General features: G+C 51.4%; 2 protein-coding genes across 3 annotated transcripts in view; both read right to left on the bottom strand.

Moving 5' to 3' along the window:
- Positions 1-170: 170 nt before the first annotated feature.
- On the bottom strand, positions 171-4,003 carry ecscr (endothelial cell surface expressed chemotaxis and apoptosis regulator). 2 transcript variants are annotated; one of them, XM_062453795.1, is made up of 11 exons: positions 3,842-4,003; positions 3,069-3,158; positions 2,734-2,853; positions 2,519-2,581; positions 2,231-2,338; positions 1,921-2,046; positions 1,151-1,246; positions 855-888; positions 704-774; positions 488-570; positions 171-361 (listed from the first exon to the last, which is right to left on the bottom strand). In XM_062453795.1, the coding sequence occupies exons 1-11, from the start codon at positions 3,897-3,899 to the stop codon at positions 353-355; spliced, it is 858 nt and encodes a 285-aa protein (XP_062309779.1). In that variant the 5' UTR covers positions 3,900-4,003; the 3' UTR covers positions 171-352. The 2 variants fall into 2 exon arrangements, with proteins under 2 accessions (XP_062309779.1, XP_062309781.1); XM_062453797.1 differs by lacking the exons at positions 171-361; positions 488-570 and having other exon boundaries at positions 855-916.
- A 378-nt stretch (positions 4,004-4,381) lies between these two features.
- The window catches only part of ppp3ca (protein phosphatase 3, catalytic subunit, alpha isozyme), a 29,630-nt gene continuing 18,512 nt past the window's right edge, over positions 4,382-15,499 (bottom strand). The window contains 10 exon segments of the mRNA XM_062453659.1: positions 4,382-6,571; positions 8,189-8,239; positions 9,506-9,603; positions 10,118-10,202; positions 10,506-10,589; positions 10,856-10,981; positions 11,858-11,952; positions 12,267-12,344; positions 14,305-14,444; positions 14,807-14,952. Coding sequence (XP_062309643.1) covers positions 6,393-6,571; positions 8,189-8,239; positions 9,506-9,603; positions 10,118-10,202; positions 10,506-10,589; positions 10,856-10,981; positions 11,858-11,952; positions 12,267-12,344; positions 14,305-14,444; positions 14,807-14,952 — 1,082 coding nt within the window. The 3' untranslated portion in view covers positions 4,382-6,392.

Below are 15,499 nucleotides of genomic sequence, written 5' to 3'. Positions count from 1 at the left end.
GGCTAACAGGAAGCGGAAACAACACTCTGATCTGTCTGAATTGACAGATCCAATGTGCCACTGGCAATTAGAGGAGCCTATACCCATAAACCAAAAAATACAACATCTGGGATTAATGGAGTAAACACAGTTTAGACTGAACATCAGTATTTGTCACCATATAAAGGAAAACCTGACATAATTATTACAACAAATAGCAATTACATTTTTTGTTTAAAATAGAAAAAAACTATAATGTGACCATGAAAAGGCTAATAACCAAGCAATGCTTAAGAGGACCATAAACTTGATGTCCGCATTGTCCGTGTTTTCACATTTCAGTACTGGAATGGCGCAATGACATTCTTTCTCCTCACACCAGCTGCAATGAAGAATAACATCCATTATTAGACCTAATTCAGAGGAGACAACCAAACAAATATGGTGTATCCTTTTACAACAATGGTTGCTATTCAGGGAACGTTGCACAGCAATACTCTCTGCCCACCTTGGTGTTCAGTAGGTCTTGCCTCAGTGTTTGATTCTCGACATCCAACGTTGTACTGGGAACAGAAGAGACCCGATCGAAGTCTGAGTTTGGGATTAACAGGAGAGACAGCGACGCAATCGTTAACTTGTCCCTGCCATCTCTTCGGACTGCTCACCATAACAAAGAAGACAAGCCGAATGAGTGATATTCACAAGTCACTCATAACAACCGTACCTGTTTCAGCGTTGATTGTCTTTATAGAGACTAAAGTGATGCTCTCTTTTTCTCCATTGGTTGTGGTGTTGCTTTAATAAAATAGACGTATTACAGACACTGTGCACAGGGGTAAACGTTCATTTCCACTCTGCAAGTAGAGAATGCTTACCTTTCAGACACCATGGAATCGCTGTTCTTTTTACCTGTCAAATAGCTTGTTTGTTGTTAGTTCTGCATAGAGAGAAACCTAACTTTTTACAACATGCTTTTTTGGATTATTGATTTAAACGCATGATAGTATCAACAAGTTGCCGGATGTCTAATAGCATACCAGTTAACTACTTTTAGTTTATGATTTGATATTTTTTTTTTTAATACATTTAACAGCACACAATTGTCATCAAGACATAGAACATGGGAAGTGTAAACATTAGTTCCTTCTACTTTCAAGAAACATCTATTTACCATCATCCTTGGGGGTGCTGCATCGCCCTTTGAGGTTGACGGCCGTAACTAAAATCACCGTGATTACAATTAGTATCAGGATGAAGCTCATCATGCCTATGGGGGGAGAGGACAGGCCAGTGAGAGGTTATCAACATGATCATTATCATCCTCCTCTTCACCACCTCCACCACAACCATTATCATCCTCATCGCTAGCATGCTCAATACCGTCCCTATCTTCCTCCTCTCCACTTCAGACATGATCGTAACCCTCCCTAACACGCTCATTTCCCTCATCACCATCTTCACCGCTTCCATCACAATCCTTAACATGCTCACCGTCATCACTAGCCGACACTTTCCACCAAAGCCACATACCGACGGTGTATAGAAAAAGTGCGGCAGAAGATCAAGCATCAGAAGTGCATAGGTCGAAAGGGTATTTTGGTTTGTCAGGTTCAAGGAACGATCTGGGTTTACGTGTTACTTTGCAATGTAACCACATCTCAGCTACGAGGCACGGTGAACACCAAAAGAATACCACAGTGCAACAATGACATCTCAATTACAGTAGCTCACAATTTAAGTCACGGTGAACCAAAACACTTCATCTCAGTTAATCAACCACAGCACAACAACAACATCTCATTTACAATAGTGTATAGTGCTGTGTAGCAAATTCTATAGTGCACACGAAACAGTATGTACATAGTACTTCTATAGTACATAGGACAGTGCAGCAGCTATCATCATAGCTAATAGTAACTATTATCCACATCCTGGTCGTACCGAAGGCCACCATGGTTAGGTTGTTGTTGTGGGACTGTGTGGGCTGCACATCCGTCTGCGTGTGCGGCGCTCCATCAGGGGAGGTGACAGTGGGTGGGCAACACTCTGCTGGTGCAGCTGGCGACCCTGAGACCGGAGAAGCCAACAGTCATCCAAACAGTCACCCAAACGGTCAGCCGAACCTTTCACGCGAAAACGAGGATTTCTCCCTGGAGAGGAACGGGGGTTGGAGCCGAATTGATGGAGAGGGTCGCCGAAAACTAGCGTGTTAGCTGGTCAAATGCGCGCAGGGACGAGGGGCAGGTTTTACCTTGCGCTGGGGCTGAGGTGTGGGAGGTGGTGGCGGGTTTCTCCGGCGAGGGTGTAGGTGTCTGAGATGTTGTCGCCTGCGATGTGGAACTTACACTGCTGGTGCTTCCTGTCAGGTTTATACAACATCTGTTATATGCGGTATATTGCAGTTTGAAGGATTTCTGATATATTGTTAATTATTACCTCGAAACTCTTGACAATGATTTGCTGTTAGGGTGTGCTTGATTGTGAGGTTTACCAGATCAGAATAGACACGAAGAAAAGAAAGGAAAGCCAACTTCATTACCTAGCGAGGTTGATGAGTAATAAAAAGCTGCCACTCTGGAAGTTTCTGTGATTAGACCGGTCCCTGGAGAAAAAGAATACAACTGTGAACGTATGAATTTGCCCAAAATCTTTGGCCCCATGCCTTAGAGGGTTTGGCAATAATTTGTCACAATCCCCCAAAAATGATTTGTGTGACACAAAATGGCAAATAAAGACCCCAAAGACCACATCTACCTAACACAGAGAGGGTGGAGGTTTGAGATGGTGTCAGACCAGTCCTTTGAGAGGCTGTTGTTGTGCTTATAACCTGACCCAGAGAAGTAGCACTGTCTGGTGATGGTGTAGTTGAAGCCACTGTGGGTTGAAACAAAGACTATCTTTACATTTAAGCATGTGAATGACATTTTCCTGGATGGACCTTTGCATTCACTTGTTAACCTTTGGTTATCCCATTGTATTGTATTCCTTTCTTGATACAAAGGAATGGAAACTGAAATAATCTGTGTTAACAACAAAAAGGAGTGGGATTATTCCAACCCTGACATATACTTCTAAACAGAGACACTCACCAGAATAGGTCCCAGACACAGTGGCTGTTGTGGACCCACCCTTCAGGATGTCTGTACGGTCGGTCTGATTCATGCCACTTTGGGCTGAGGCTGTAACAGTTGAGTATTTGATTATTATATTTCTGTATACCCAGAAGATGATGTCGTTCTGAGAAGCTGTTAAAGATCATTAGACCCTAGCCCTGCATTTGACTGGCTTCTCTAGGTCATGAAGTTAAAGCCTACTGTAGCCTCTACAAACAAGCAGACATTCATTGCTCATGTGCCATTAGAGGTCGTTCCATCAGATTCTACATTAAAACATAGAACAGTGCTGTGTTAATGCATTGAGTAGCCATTAACCCTTGTGTTATCTTCGGGTCATTCTGACCCATCAGTCATTGTGACCCACCGTCGTATTGCGACAACTTAACCGCATACAAAAACAAAGCATTTTCTTTTAACCGTTGGGCTATCTCAGACCCCCCACATTGCAAAGGTTAAAAGGAAATTATTTTTATTTGTTTTTGTATTGGGTAAACACAACAATGGTTTGTTATGAACCTTTGGGTCATGTGACCCGAAGGCAGCACAAGGGTTAAGTCTTTCTTAGGAAGATGACTAAAGACACAGAATACTCCCCCCCCCCCCCCCCCGGCTAAATAGAATGAGAAACATAGAAGCGAAAAAAAATACAAAAAATGACTTTGAAGGAACATAAAGGAACGTCTATTTAAAGAAACATCTGATCCCTCGCCAGCCTGCTTCAGAGGTTCTGTGTCGCCAGAACTTACCTGCTGGGCTGAGGAACAGAACAGCCAGCAGACTGTAGGGATGGAGGAACAGACCCATGTCCAAATCCACGCAACTTCTGGTCTCTTAACTTCTTCTGCGTATACCGCCTACTGTGCATGTGTATACTAGCTCGTATTGATGGGGTGCATGTGTCTGTGTGAAGCTATGGTTTAGGTTCATTTGAGAGAGAGAGAGAGAGAGAGGGGGGGGGCGGAGAGGGAGATAGTGCCATTGTTGCGGTGTGAAATGGGAGTGGTCGTCGTGGTCTTTTCCATGGTCTTCCCCAGAGCTTCCTGTGGAAGAATGTAAGGAAACAGATGGAGTGGAAACTGTGCCCACCGTTTGGGGTCAGGTTGACTGTGAGGGAGTAAGGAACTCCTTTGAAAAACAGTGTAGCTGACCATGAAGTTCACACACACATAAAGACAAACCTTCAGGCCATTCTATATAACTAACTACTCATCTTCATGTAGGTAGGTGTATGTGATATTATGTAAATATAGTTTTCATGATGATTAATCAGATACTTGCAGCCACACTATTGGTTCATGCATATTTTATTCAAGAGTAAAAAAAGTGATTTGTCCCATAGGGCATGCTTACAATGTGTGTATCGTTTAGGAAGTCAAATGCCAAAACTTAGTTTCAAAGCTAATTACAAGAAAAATTTGTCACAAGTTAAAATCCATGAAATTCCTTCTTCGAAATAATGCACGTATAGACCAAACAAGGATCAAAGTGAAACGAAAAAAGAATCGTAAGCTTAATTGTAAGAATAAGAATAAGAATATCATCAATAAATATAATTAGAATATATTTTTTTTCCTTTTAAAAGTGAGACGCAAGGTTTTCTTGCGTGTCCAATTTGTTTACATTTGAACAAACCATGCGATCATGCTTTGGTAGCCTGAATGTTGCTTTTCACTGAGTTATAAGTTCATTCACACTATTGAACAACTTCTGTACACCAACAGAACAGAAATAAATGGAAGGTTACATACCATACAAAAAACATCTGTGCCTGTACAGCAAAACAATAGAAAAATAAAATCAACAGTAACAAAAATGAAATAAAAACAATAAAAAAAAGGTCCAAAAGAAAACAAAGCAAACCAGAATGAAAATTATATATATAAAAAGCGAACTTTACAAATATAATTTGAAGAGGGAAATAATTCAAGTCTACTATATTGAAACACATCACATTATAATTTCACATATCAATAAGGAACTTAATTGCATGCATTGATGCGTTCCATACCTTAGATGCTGTTTAAAAATCATTGTCTTCATATTGTCCATCATTATAATTATCATATATATTTATATATATATATATATATATATATAGATCTGTATTTTTTTTTTGTATGTATTTTGATTTTTTTTTTGGACTGCATCGGCAGAGTTGAATTACTATGTGCATTCTCTCTCAGTAGTTACAGGCAGGTGAGAAAAACAACCAGGTAGGGGGTGACAGTGAGTAGAACCCAGAGCTTGGTCTGCGGCTTGTTGTTGTACCGTGGCATTGATGGAGAAGCCCCAGCCGGGCCCCTGTGAGCACGCTGCCCCCACCCCGCCCCCCATTCCCTGCAGACCCACGGAATCTAAACCCCGACAGAAACCCAAGAAAGAAACGCCATCGGCGGGGGGTGGGGGGCGGGGGTGAGATTGCATCGCGAGTAGCAAAATGCACACGTTTTTCTCTTTTCAAAATGTCCTCTCTTACAAACAGGATGTTGTCTTTTTGTCAATTTTGCCGTGGCGACGAGGAACACAACAGGGTGGAGGAGCAGGGTCGTTTTAGTAGGAAATGCATATGTGAGTGAAACTCTGGTCGTCAAAATAGTCAAATGGGGTGCTGCATGGATACTGAACTGCAGTGTGTTCAGTCAGACCTTTGAAAGATGGAGTGGCAATCGAGAGCCCCGCCCACTCGGCCTGGGATTGGACGGAGGGAGAGGGAACCGATCGACATGCCCTCGGGACCACATCCATTCAGCCAATCCGGTTCCCCCGTAGCCCGATGGACTTTTTAACCTCCCTAACCACCGACCCTTCCCAGAGAGGAGTGGAAACCACACTCCCCCCTCCCCCCCTCCCTCCCTCCCTCCCCCCTCCCCTCCCTCTCAGCTAACTACACCCTCGCCCCTGGGAGCCCAGTTCCAGAAAAATAAACCGCCTGACCTTTTTAACATTTTGGACGCTTGGAAGCGTTTAATGAAATTGGATGTTGGAGCATCGGGGAAGGCAGTTGCGGGTGCCGTGTTGCTGGCTGTGAGTTTGTGTCGTTTTGTCGCGTCTATATTCGGAGGCCTGATGTCAGGTTGTGGCGATGTGTGACCGCTGGATTCGGCTGTGGCACGGACTCAGGGGAGGGAGGGGGCATTGGATGTCGCCATTGGGGGGAGGGCGGGTCATTGGACGTTGCTGTTGGGGGGGAGGGCGGGTCATTGTACGTCGGCTGTTGAGGGGAGGGCGGGTCATTGGACGTTGCTGTTGGGGGGGAGGGCGGGTCATTGGACGTCGGCTGTTGGGGGGAGGGCGGGATCACTGGATGTCGCTGTCGTCGTCCGTGCCGTTGGCTTCGGACATGTTCATCTTGCCCATGGACTGACCCACGTGGTTGACGCCGTCGCGGCGCGGCGGCATGCGCTCGTTGATGCGGTCGAGGCCCTTAGCCTCCGCGAAGCTGTTGATCTTGTGCTGGGGAGAGAAGCCTCGGATGGCTGGGGGGGTGGGGGGGGGGTCCGGGTCGGGCGAAGGGGGAGGAGGAGGGAGGGGGAGGGAGAGAGAGGAAGAGCAGAGGAAAGAGAGAGGGAGGGAATTCCAAAGAGAGAGGGGGGGGGGGGGTGTACAGCGACAGTGAGGGGGGGGTCATTTTGAGATTGAGGGGGTGAGAGTTGGGGGGGAGAGAGAAGTAGCCACGGAGCGAGAGCAGAGAACGAGTGACAGATAATGGGGAAAAAAGAGTCAATGAAACAAAAGTGTATAAAAAGGAAAGAGTGTCAGGGAGAGAGAGAGAGAGAGAGAGAGAGAGAGAGAGAGAGAGAGAGAGAGAGAGAGAGAGAAAGAGAGAGCAAGAGCGAGAGAGTGGGAGAGAGGGAGAGGGAGAGAGTGAGAAAGAGAGAGAGAGAGGGAGAGCGAGAAAGAGAGAGGATACACGGAGACAAAGTTACACGTTAAAACATCTGTGGAAGCCATAGTGTGTGAAAGTCATATGTACAGTAGTATACTGTACACAGTAGTACACTGTACAGTGGTACAGTATGTGTACTTGCCTTTAGATAAGTCAGTCACTAAACTCCGCATACAATCACACCAAACTGATATACAAGGTTTGACAAATATTTTGAAGTAATATCTTTCAATATAACTCGAACATTGAGGTAAAGTGCCCCGATTTGTGTGAACCCATCTGAGCACAATCTGAACAATGTCAGCTGGACCCAGTCAATTAGTAACCAAACCCACCGTCGTGACACCCGCCCTGATAGCACTGGCACGAATTATGCATCTTGAAGCAGTCCTGCCACCATCGACGTGGCATAACATCTGTCCTGCCAGTCCTGATAGTTCGTGTCCATTTTCAGACCCAGGCACCGACCCCTCTAATGATGTACTATACAGCTGTGAAAATGCTGCACCGTGAGACATTCTTAGGCCATTGGGGATAAATGCGTTTTGGCGAGAGGGGGGGTGGAGGGGGGGGGGGGTGGTGCTGGGGAACCACGTCAGACTGGGACAGATGTCTCGTCACGCCGATGGCCACGTTAAGTCGGCTCCGTGATGCATACGTCATGTGAACTCTCTTGCCTGGTCCCCTGCTCTCACCGCATGCAGTGCATCTCCACACCAGACGGGGGCGCCGTTTCAGCCGAGCCCCCGACAACAAAAACGTCAAAGAAAAGAATCATGCCCGTCCGTGGGATCGTCTTTGAAGGCCGTCATGCATATCTAGGGAGCACCTCACTTTGCAGGCTTTGAATGACTTATCGAGGCCAACATGACTATTTAGTAGGCATACATTATTGCTAGCACTTTAAACTTCCCGTGACATGATACTTGAGTTCCAACTCAGGACTTTCATATGCATAGACTCGGTTTATCACGTATGTACAATCCTGATGGAATACAGCTCGTGGTGATATGTATCAGATGATACGGGGTGTCTACATGTTTTGGCACACGGTACTGCAAAGTAAAGTGCCGCCCCTCGACGGCAGGCTAAGGACACACTTCCAAAACGGCCTGTCGTGGTCACCGAGGGTAGACCCAGTGCAAAGTGCCCCCCCTGTGGAGAAGGGGGCGGGGTCGGGGGGCGGGGTCGGGGGGGGGGGGGTTACCTTCTCCGTCCTCGGGCTCTGGCTCGATCGCTTCGATGGCCTCGACGGTGGCTGGGGGGGAGGGGGGAAAGAGGAAGGGAGCCGGTTACTCCTGACCAAGCCATGCAGAGTGCAGAGTGCAGAGTGCAGCCCCGGGGCGGGGGTGGGGGGGGGGGTGGGGGGGGCCTGGCCGCTCCAGGCCGTCTTGAGGGAGCGTTGGCGCGGCGGCGGCGACGGACCAACGGAGGACGAGCGTCCGGACGCACGAGGGGTGCAACGAAAGCAACAAACCACAAAGGGACACGCGCGCACACACACACACACATGGATAGCCGGGCTGGGCAGTAGATTCTGGCGGACCCCAGGCCCCGACCTGACCCCCCACCCTGTGGGTGGACTGCTGGATCGGACTCGGGGATGTCTCTTCGGGTGTTGTGGCAAAGAGGGAGGGGGGGGGGGGGCGGGGCCAGGGGTGGGGCCTGGTGACCTTCAGAACCTACACAGAGCTGCCTACCTACCCAGCCCCGGCCTGACACACTGGGACCAGAGGAGGGACACGGATCGACGACGGAGAGGACGGGGAAAAGCCACAACCGAAACAAGACGGAGAGAGGGAGGGAGGGAAACGGTCAACGGGAGGAGGGCGAGAGAGACACAGAGGGAGAGAGAGACACAGAGGGAGAGAGAGACACAAAGGAGAGAGAGACACAGAGGGAGAGAGAGACACAGAGGGAGAGAGAGACACAGAGGGAGAGAGAGACACGGAAGGAGAGAAAGACAGAGGGAGAGAGAGACACAGAGGGAGAGAGAGACACAGAGGGAGAGAGAGACACAGAGGGAGAGAGAGACACAGAAGGAGAGAGAGACACAGAGGGAGAGAGAGACACAGAGTGAGAGAGAGACACAGAGGGAGAGAGAGACACAGAGGGAGAGGGACGTGAGCAAAGACAGTTAGAGAGAGAAAGGAGAAGAGTAAGAGAGAGTGAGAAGTACGTGAACAAAGAGAGAACGAGAGGAAGAGAGAGAGAGAGACAGTCAGAGAAGGGGACATGAACATAGTTAGAGAAAAGGAGGGACAGAGAGAGAAAGAAAAAGAGAGAGCGGGCCAAAGAGAGACAGAAAGAGAGGTGGTACGTGACCGTTAAGAGAGAGAAAAGGAGAGACAGAGGGAGAGAGAAGGACACGAGGAAAAACAGAGAGAGAGAGAGAGGGGGGAGAGAGACTACGGCATCGAGTCTCCCGACAACAGCGAGAGGGAGACGGACGGGGGCGAACGGGACCAGGGGGAATGGACGAGGGGAGGGGAGAGAGGGAGATAGGAAACAGCCCGGTCCTCACCGCTCTGCAGGGTCTGCTTGCCCCCAGACAGCACCCCGCTGGGCAGCATCCCAGTCGGTGTCAGCCCCTTCAGCGTCAGCACATTCTCGCTCTCCTCCCTGCAAGGCACACACAGTGCGCCGCACACAGGTCAGAGATCAGCCGGAGAGGGCCCCCCCCCCCTCCCCCCGGGAGGCCAACCGCCTGGAGGAGGTCCGGCCGTGACGAGGCGAGGGGGGGGGGTTTCACGTCGTCGGAGCTGACAGTCGTTCGGCGCGAGGGATCAGGCTGCCCGCGCCCGGATCTGTCGGGCTGTCGACAGTTTGGAGCACCCGTCGTGTGGAGAGGGGAGGTAGGAGAGGAGATCCAATGAGAGAAGAGGGAAGTGGAGAGGAGTGGAGGGGGGGGGGAGAGGAACAGGGAGAGGAGGGGAGGAGAGGGACGTGGAGAGGAGTGGAGGTGAGGAGGATAGGAGAGGAGGAGAGTAGGGGAGGAGAGGGGGAGGAGAGGGGGAGGAGAGGGGGAGGAGAGGGGGAGGAGAGGAGGATAGGAGAGGAGGAGGATAGGAGAGGAGGGGAGGAGGGGAGGAGGGGAGGAGGGGAGGAGAGGAGGGGAGGAGGAGAGTCCACCCACCGCAGCACTTGGAACATCTTTGCCATCTTCCCGATGGCGCGGATCTTGTTCCTGATCACCTCCTTCCGCGCCGCCGCCGCGTTGGCTGCAAACAAACAGTTACACCGTGACGACATCACTATCAGGCTACTGCAGTACTGCCACCTGGAGGAAACCCTCGGAAAAAAACCTGACGGTACTAGGTGGGACCCTGTCAAGTAACACTAATCACACGAATACTTCTCACAAACTCTCCGCACAAGTAATAATCCATACAGGACGACCGACATATCGAGACCGGCTCGTAGTTGCCCTTGTCGGTCGGGGACATGGCTGACTGTGCGGGTTACAGCCGTGGTAAAGTGAGGTCAGGGTTAGGGTCGTCCCCCTCGCTCGCGGGGGCGCTCACCGTCAAAGATCTCCTCCTCGTCGCCGTCGTTCATCAGCTCGTCGTCGGAGCAGATGCTCAGGACGTTCACCAGCATCTCTGTCACTGTGGGGGGGGGGGAAGGGGGGGGGCGTGAGGTAAGAAAGTCGCTCGTGAGCTACACCGGTTTCGGCGCGCTGTGTTTTGCTTGGGTGTGCTACTGTATATTTCACTTTTAAACACCCCTAGCACAGGGGTGGGCAACCCTGGTCCTCAGAGGCCACTGTCCTGCATGTTTTCGATGTTTCCCTGCTCCAGCACACCTGATTCAAATGAATGGGTCGTTACCCGGCTTCCACAGAGCTGGATAAGTGAGGGGGGGGGGGGCGTACCTTTCTCTCCGACGAAGGGCAGAGACCAGGTGAACACGTCCATGAAGTTGGGCAGCCAGTAGGGGTGAGGGGAGCAGTTGAATTGCCGGATGTTCATGACGTTGTTCTCGTACTTCAGGACAGCAGCTGGGGGGAGGGGGGGGGGTGGTGGGGGGGGGCAAAGCGGGGGAGGGGGAGGGGGAGCAGGTCACTGGCACGCGCACACGTCAACGTACACGCGCGCGCGCGCACGCACAGATGTATGTTCACTCACACGCACGTGCGCACACGCACAGATGTATGCGCACTCGCAACCAGACACCCCATTGTTTTCCGCAGCACACACACACACACAAACCCGACACACTGTATCGAGGCGTTTTAACGCTTGGTACTTAACCAAGTGTCTTTTAAATGACTTGCCACAGCTGCGCGGAACCGCACGAAATGCAGTTCATCAGAACAGCTGCGCAACACAGTGGTGGAAGTGGCTTCTGTGGCTGGCATAAAAAATCTCCTGAATTTAAAAACACCAAAGAAGCTCCTGTGACTGGGAGTGGGGGGGGGGGGGGGGTGTGTGTGGGGGGGGGAATTGTCTTTGAAACCCTCCGAGCTGACAGTAACTACAGGATAACGACCACACTTTACATTCACATTTAGTCATTTAGCAGACGCTCTTATCCAGAGCGACTTACAGTAAGTACAGGGACATTCCCCCGTGCCTTGCCCCAAGGACACAACGTAATTTCGCCGAGCGGGGAATCGAACCGGCAACCTTCTGATTACTAGCCCGATTCCCTAACCGCTCAGCCACCTGACTCCCTCCTCCACTCTTCCTCTCCATTTCCCTGGGAGTGGACACACAGAGCCCTTGGACGGTCCGCTTCTATCGCCTCGACCCTCCGTGAGAGGAGCACGCGGGACGGCCGAGGCGGCGCGTCCACGTTGCTGGTGGTCCGGTGGGAATGGGCGTGTGCCCGACCCTAATGCGTCCCGGAACGTTCCGCCGTGTCACCCACTGACCTTTGTTGTTGTACACGTCCAGGTAGTTTGGCGCGGAGAAAATGGTGATGAGGGAGGGGAAGCCGGTGGTTTGACTCTTCCGGTACATCCGGTAGCTGGAATGGCGTCAGAGGATGAGAGGGAGAGAGAGAGGTAGGCTTTGAGACTGCAAACGCACAAAGGAGGAATCTACATTATGTGTACAGGGCAACGAGAGATAGAGAAACACAGGCTGGTTTAGAGAAGGAGAGAGAAAAATGCAGATTAAGGGAGATAGAGGGGGAGATATATATATATATATATATAGAGACAGAGAGAGAGAGAGAGAGAGAGAGAGAGAAGAGAGAGAGAGAGAGAGAGAGAGAGAGAGAGAGAGAGAGAGAGAGAGAGAGAGAGAGAGAGAAAGACAAGACAGATGGACAGTACATACCCAGCATCTTGTGCTTCATGCGCCCGGATGACTGATAATAAATTATTGTTCTGCAGGAACTCGCATACAGCTGGATAGCTGCGGACGGAGAGGGCAAACACAGGAGACTGGTTATGTCCTCGCCACATTCACACCAACCTACATCATAGCCCAGGACAGGACGATCTTTCCTGCACGATTCCCAAAACGGAACAATGTAAAACATTTAAACACACACACACCATCCCTGCCCGCGAGCTATCTCCCGTAGGCGTCTTACGTCGAGGCAGGAAACGGGGCAGGATTGGTACATTCCCACTTCCTTCGATGCAAAACCGTTAACAAGGCCTGCTTGCTTGACAACATTAACCCCCCCCCCGTCCCCCCTACACGCACACACACCCACTCCCTCTCCCTCTCCTCCACAGATCCCTCCCTCTCCATATCGCTCGCTCCAGTTTGGGGTCTGGAGGAGTGGGTTGTCATAGCAACAGCGCGTTGCGGAGTCCCCCTGGGGGGGCTGGGGAGGGGGGGATGGGGAGGGGGGGGACGGTGGGATGGACGTGCTGTCCGCGAGCAGGCCCCCCCCCCACACCCCCTGCCCACGCCGCATAGACACTCCGGAACCTTCTCCTCCTCATCCACCTCGTCTCCCGAAGAGAGAACCACACCTCCCGTGCAAAAGCAACGCCCCCCCAACAAAAATATATATACTTGTGTCTTTTCATAAATATGGAATGCATATTTGATGTTGCTTTTGATGCACAGCACGAGTGCTTGTATGTTTTCAAGTCGTCGATAAGCACGGGAATATACATATTCGCTAGGTTTTAAATGCACTTCCAGTCGTGTAGAAAAAGATCCAATCAAATAAAAGGGTCTGCATTCATGTCTTCCAGCTCTAATTTGATCTTTTTAAATTTGATTTGAGCGTACTTTTTTTTTTTCCTCTCGGGAAGTAGTCTGTTTAGTATCGCTTCATCTTGTCCCTTTTTGAGGCGGAGGAAGTTTCTAGGGCAAGTTCATTCTGATCCTGGTGTCACTCCACAAGTTGGTAGAGGAAGAAAACCTTCCACCTGTCGACACTATAACAGTATGAACCTAGGCAGCTACCTATGTCAGAGTACCTACCATCAAATACATGTAGCACCTACTGTACAATTCCGAACCGGCTCGAAAGGTCCTGCAAAACGTTGGTCGACAAAAATCAAACGCGGCCCAGAAAAGGAAAAACATTCCAGTGTGTCCAGAAAACCCGCTGCGGCCAAATGTGTTCAACTAACTTTCTCTCTCCCGGCGGTTACGAAACAATGGTTATGCACGCTCTGATGACTCACGTATTGATCGGGCTCCAAATGCGCAGTTTTTTCCCCCTTCCCTTTTCGTTGTCATCCGAGTCAGACTCGGCCAAATAGACGGCTGGTGGCGTCAGGTGACGGGGGCACGCGGGGGGGGGGGGGGGGGGGCTCTGGTGCACGGGCTTTTTTTTCTTTTCAGACGCCGGCATCGGTGGCGTGCTCGGTTCGCGCGTTCTCCACGGCCTCTCCCTCGACACGCACACACTGACACGCACGGACGCATACACACTCGCCCCCGCCCCCAGCCTCTCTCATGCACACACACACACACTCACAGTACGCACGCACACAGACACACACACACCCATCCAACGCTGCCAGCGCATCAAACTTTCAGCAGCACGTGAAATATTCAGACGATGGAGGGTTTACACGGGGCAGGAAAACAACACGAGGAGGACTAGTGAGCCCTCGGCGCCCCTCCCCGCAGGGTCCGCGTCCCCCCAACCCCACCAGCCCCGGGAATGTAGGTCACGGAAGCCCCTGGAAGCCTCCCTGTATCTCGGGGCGGGGGGGGCCTACAGTAGGATGCCACACCCTGTGGCCAGCGATAAAAGCCGCTTCCCCCCGACGAGGACGGCGCTAAGATGAGCCGGCGTGGCGTTTAGCCGAAGCGTCGGGTTTCGACGCGACCCTGTGCCAGTCGAAGGTGGAATCGGGGCGGGGGGGGGGGGTGGGGTGGGTGACGAGGGCGTGTTTACCTGTAGAAGTAGGAGCAGCCTCGGACCGTGTTGTGGCTGAAGAACTCCTGGGTCTTCTCGTTGCCAAAGTCCTCCAGGGGGTCTGCCCACAGCAGGTCACACATGGGCCCGAACGCCGGCGGCTCCTTAAACCGGTCCAGCTAGCGAGAGTCAACGTCACCCCCAGATTAGCTCCGCGCACCGTTGCACGCGTACACACACACGTGCAAGCACACACTACGGTACAGACACACACATACGCGGGTAGAGCGCAGACACACAGGCCCACGCGGCAAAAGGAGAGACGGGCTACGCACGCCGCACACACACACACATACACCTGCAGATCTGCATAGGCACGAGGGGCATGCACACACACACACACACACATCCCCTACCCCCCTCCCCCAGCATGCGCCTCAGCACCCAAACAAACCAGGCAGAGCAAAATTCTGCTCTCCGGCATGCACGGGCAGGCGCTGAGCAGCGCCCCCCCAGGGGAGGGGGCCCAGACGACGGCTACCTTCTTGATGTCGTCGAGGGTGTGGATCTCGGGCGACAGCCCGCCGTGGACGCACAGGAACTGTTGGTTCATGAGGGCGGCCAGGGGAAGGCAGTCGAACGCGTCCATGCACGAGTCGTACACCTGCTCCGAGTACTTGATTTTACCTGGGCGGGACGAAGAGAGGATTCCACTTACACTCACTCTCCCCCCCCAACCATATAACTCTCCACAGTCAGGAAGCACTGTGGAAATACACCCTCAGAACTCAACTCCCCCACTCATCTCCTCCACTGACAACCCGGCGTGATTTCTTCACCCTGCGAGGACTCGGTCGCCCAAATGAGCGAATGGCACGTCAAGTGTTTTCGTAACCGCGCGTTCAAACGGCCCGCGTTCGAGTGGGCGAGGCCGAGAGACCCCCTCGGAGATGGCTCCGCCTTCTTCGCTTCCCTGTTCCGACCCCCTGACCCCCGGCAGGGGTGTCCACCTGCTCGCCCGCCTTCCTACGGGAACTCAAAGTTTCATCTTTGTGTGTGTGTGTCTTTGTGTGTGTGTGTGTGTCTTTGTGTGGGTGTGTGTGTGTCTTTGTGTGTGTGTGTGTGTCTTTGTGTGGGTGCGCGTGTGTTTGAACGGTGGCGCGTGTTTGTGTGTGTTCGTATGTAGGCGTGTGTCTGCGCGTCTTGGTGCGAGCGTTTATAGGTGTGTGTGTGT

Source organism: Osmerus eperlanus, chromosome 27, assembly GCF_963692335.1.
Source record: "Osmerus eperlanus chromosome 27, fOsmEpe2.1, whole genome shotgun sequence".
Classification (NCBI taxonomy): domain Eukaryota; kingdom Metazoa; phylum Chordata; class Actinopteri; order Osmeriformes; family Osmeridae; genus Osmerus; species Osmerus eperlanus.
This window is presented reverse-complemented; position numbering and strand designations above follow the sequence as displayed.

What these genes read in the sequence shown, in the direction of transcription:
- ecscr (XM_062453795.1), bottom strand. Translation starts at nt 3,899, where the DNA reads ATGGGTCTGTTCCTCCATCCCTACAGTCTGCTGGCTGTTCTGTTCCTC. An exon ending in CCTAACCATGGTGGCCTTCG is followed by an intron (nt 1,247 to 1,920) that starts GTACGACCAGGA and finishes CTCCCCCCATAG; the next exon opens with GCATGATGAGCTTCATCCTG. An exon ending in GATTCCATGGTGTCTGAAAG is followed by an intron (nt 775 to 854) that starts GTAAGCATTCTC and finishes ATTTTATTAAAG; the next exon opens with CAACACCACAACCAATGGAG.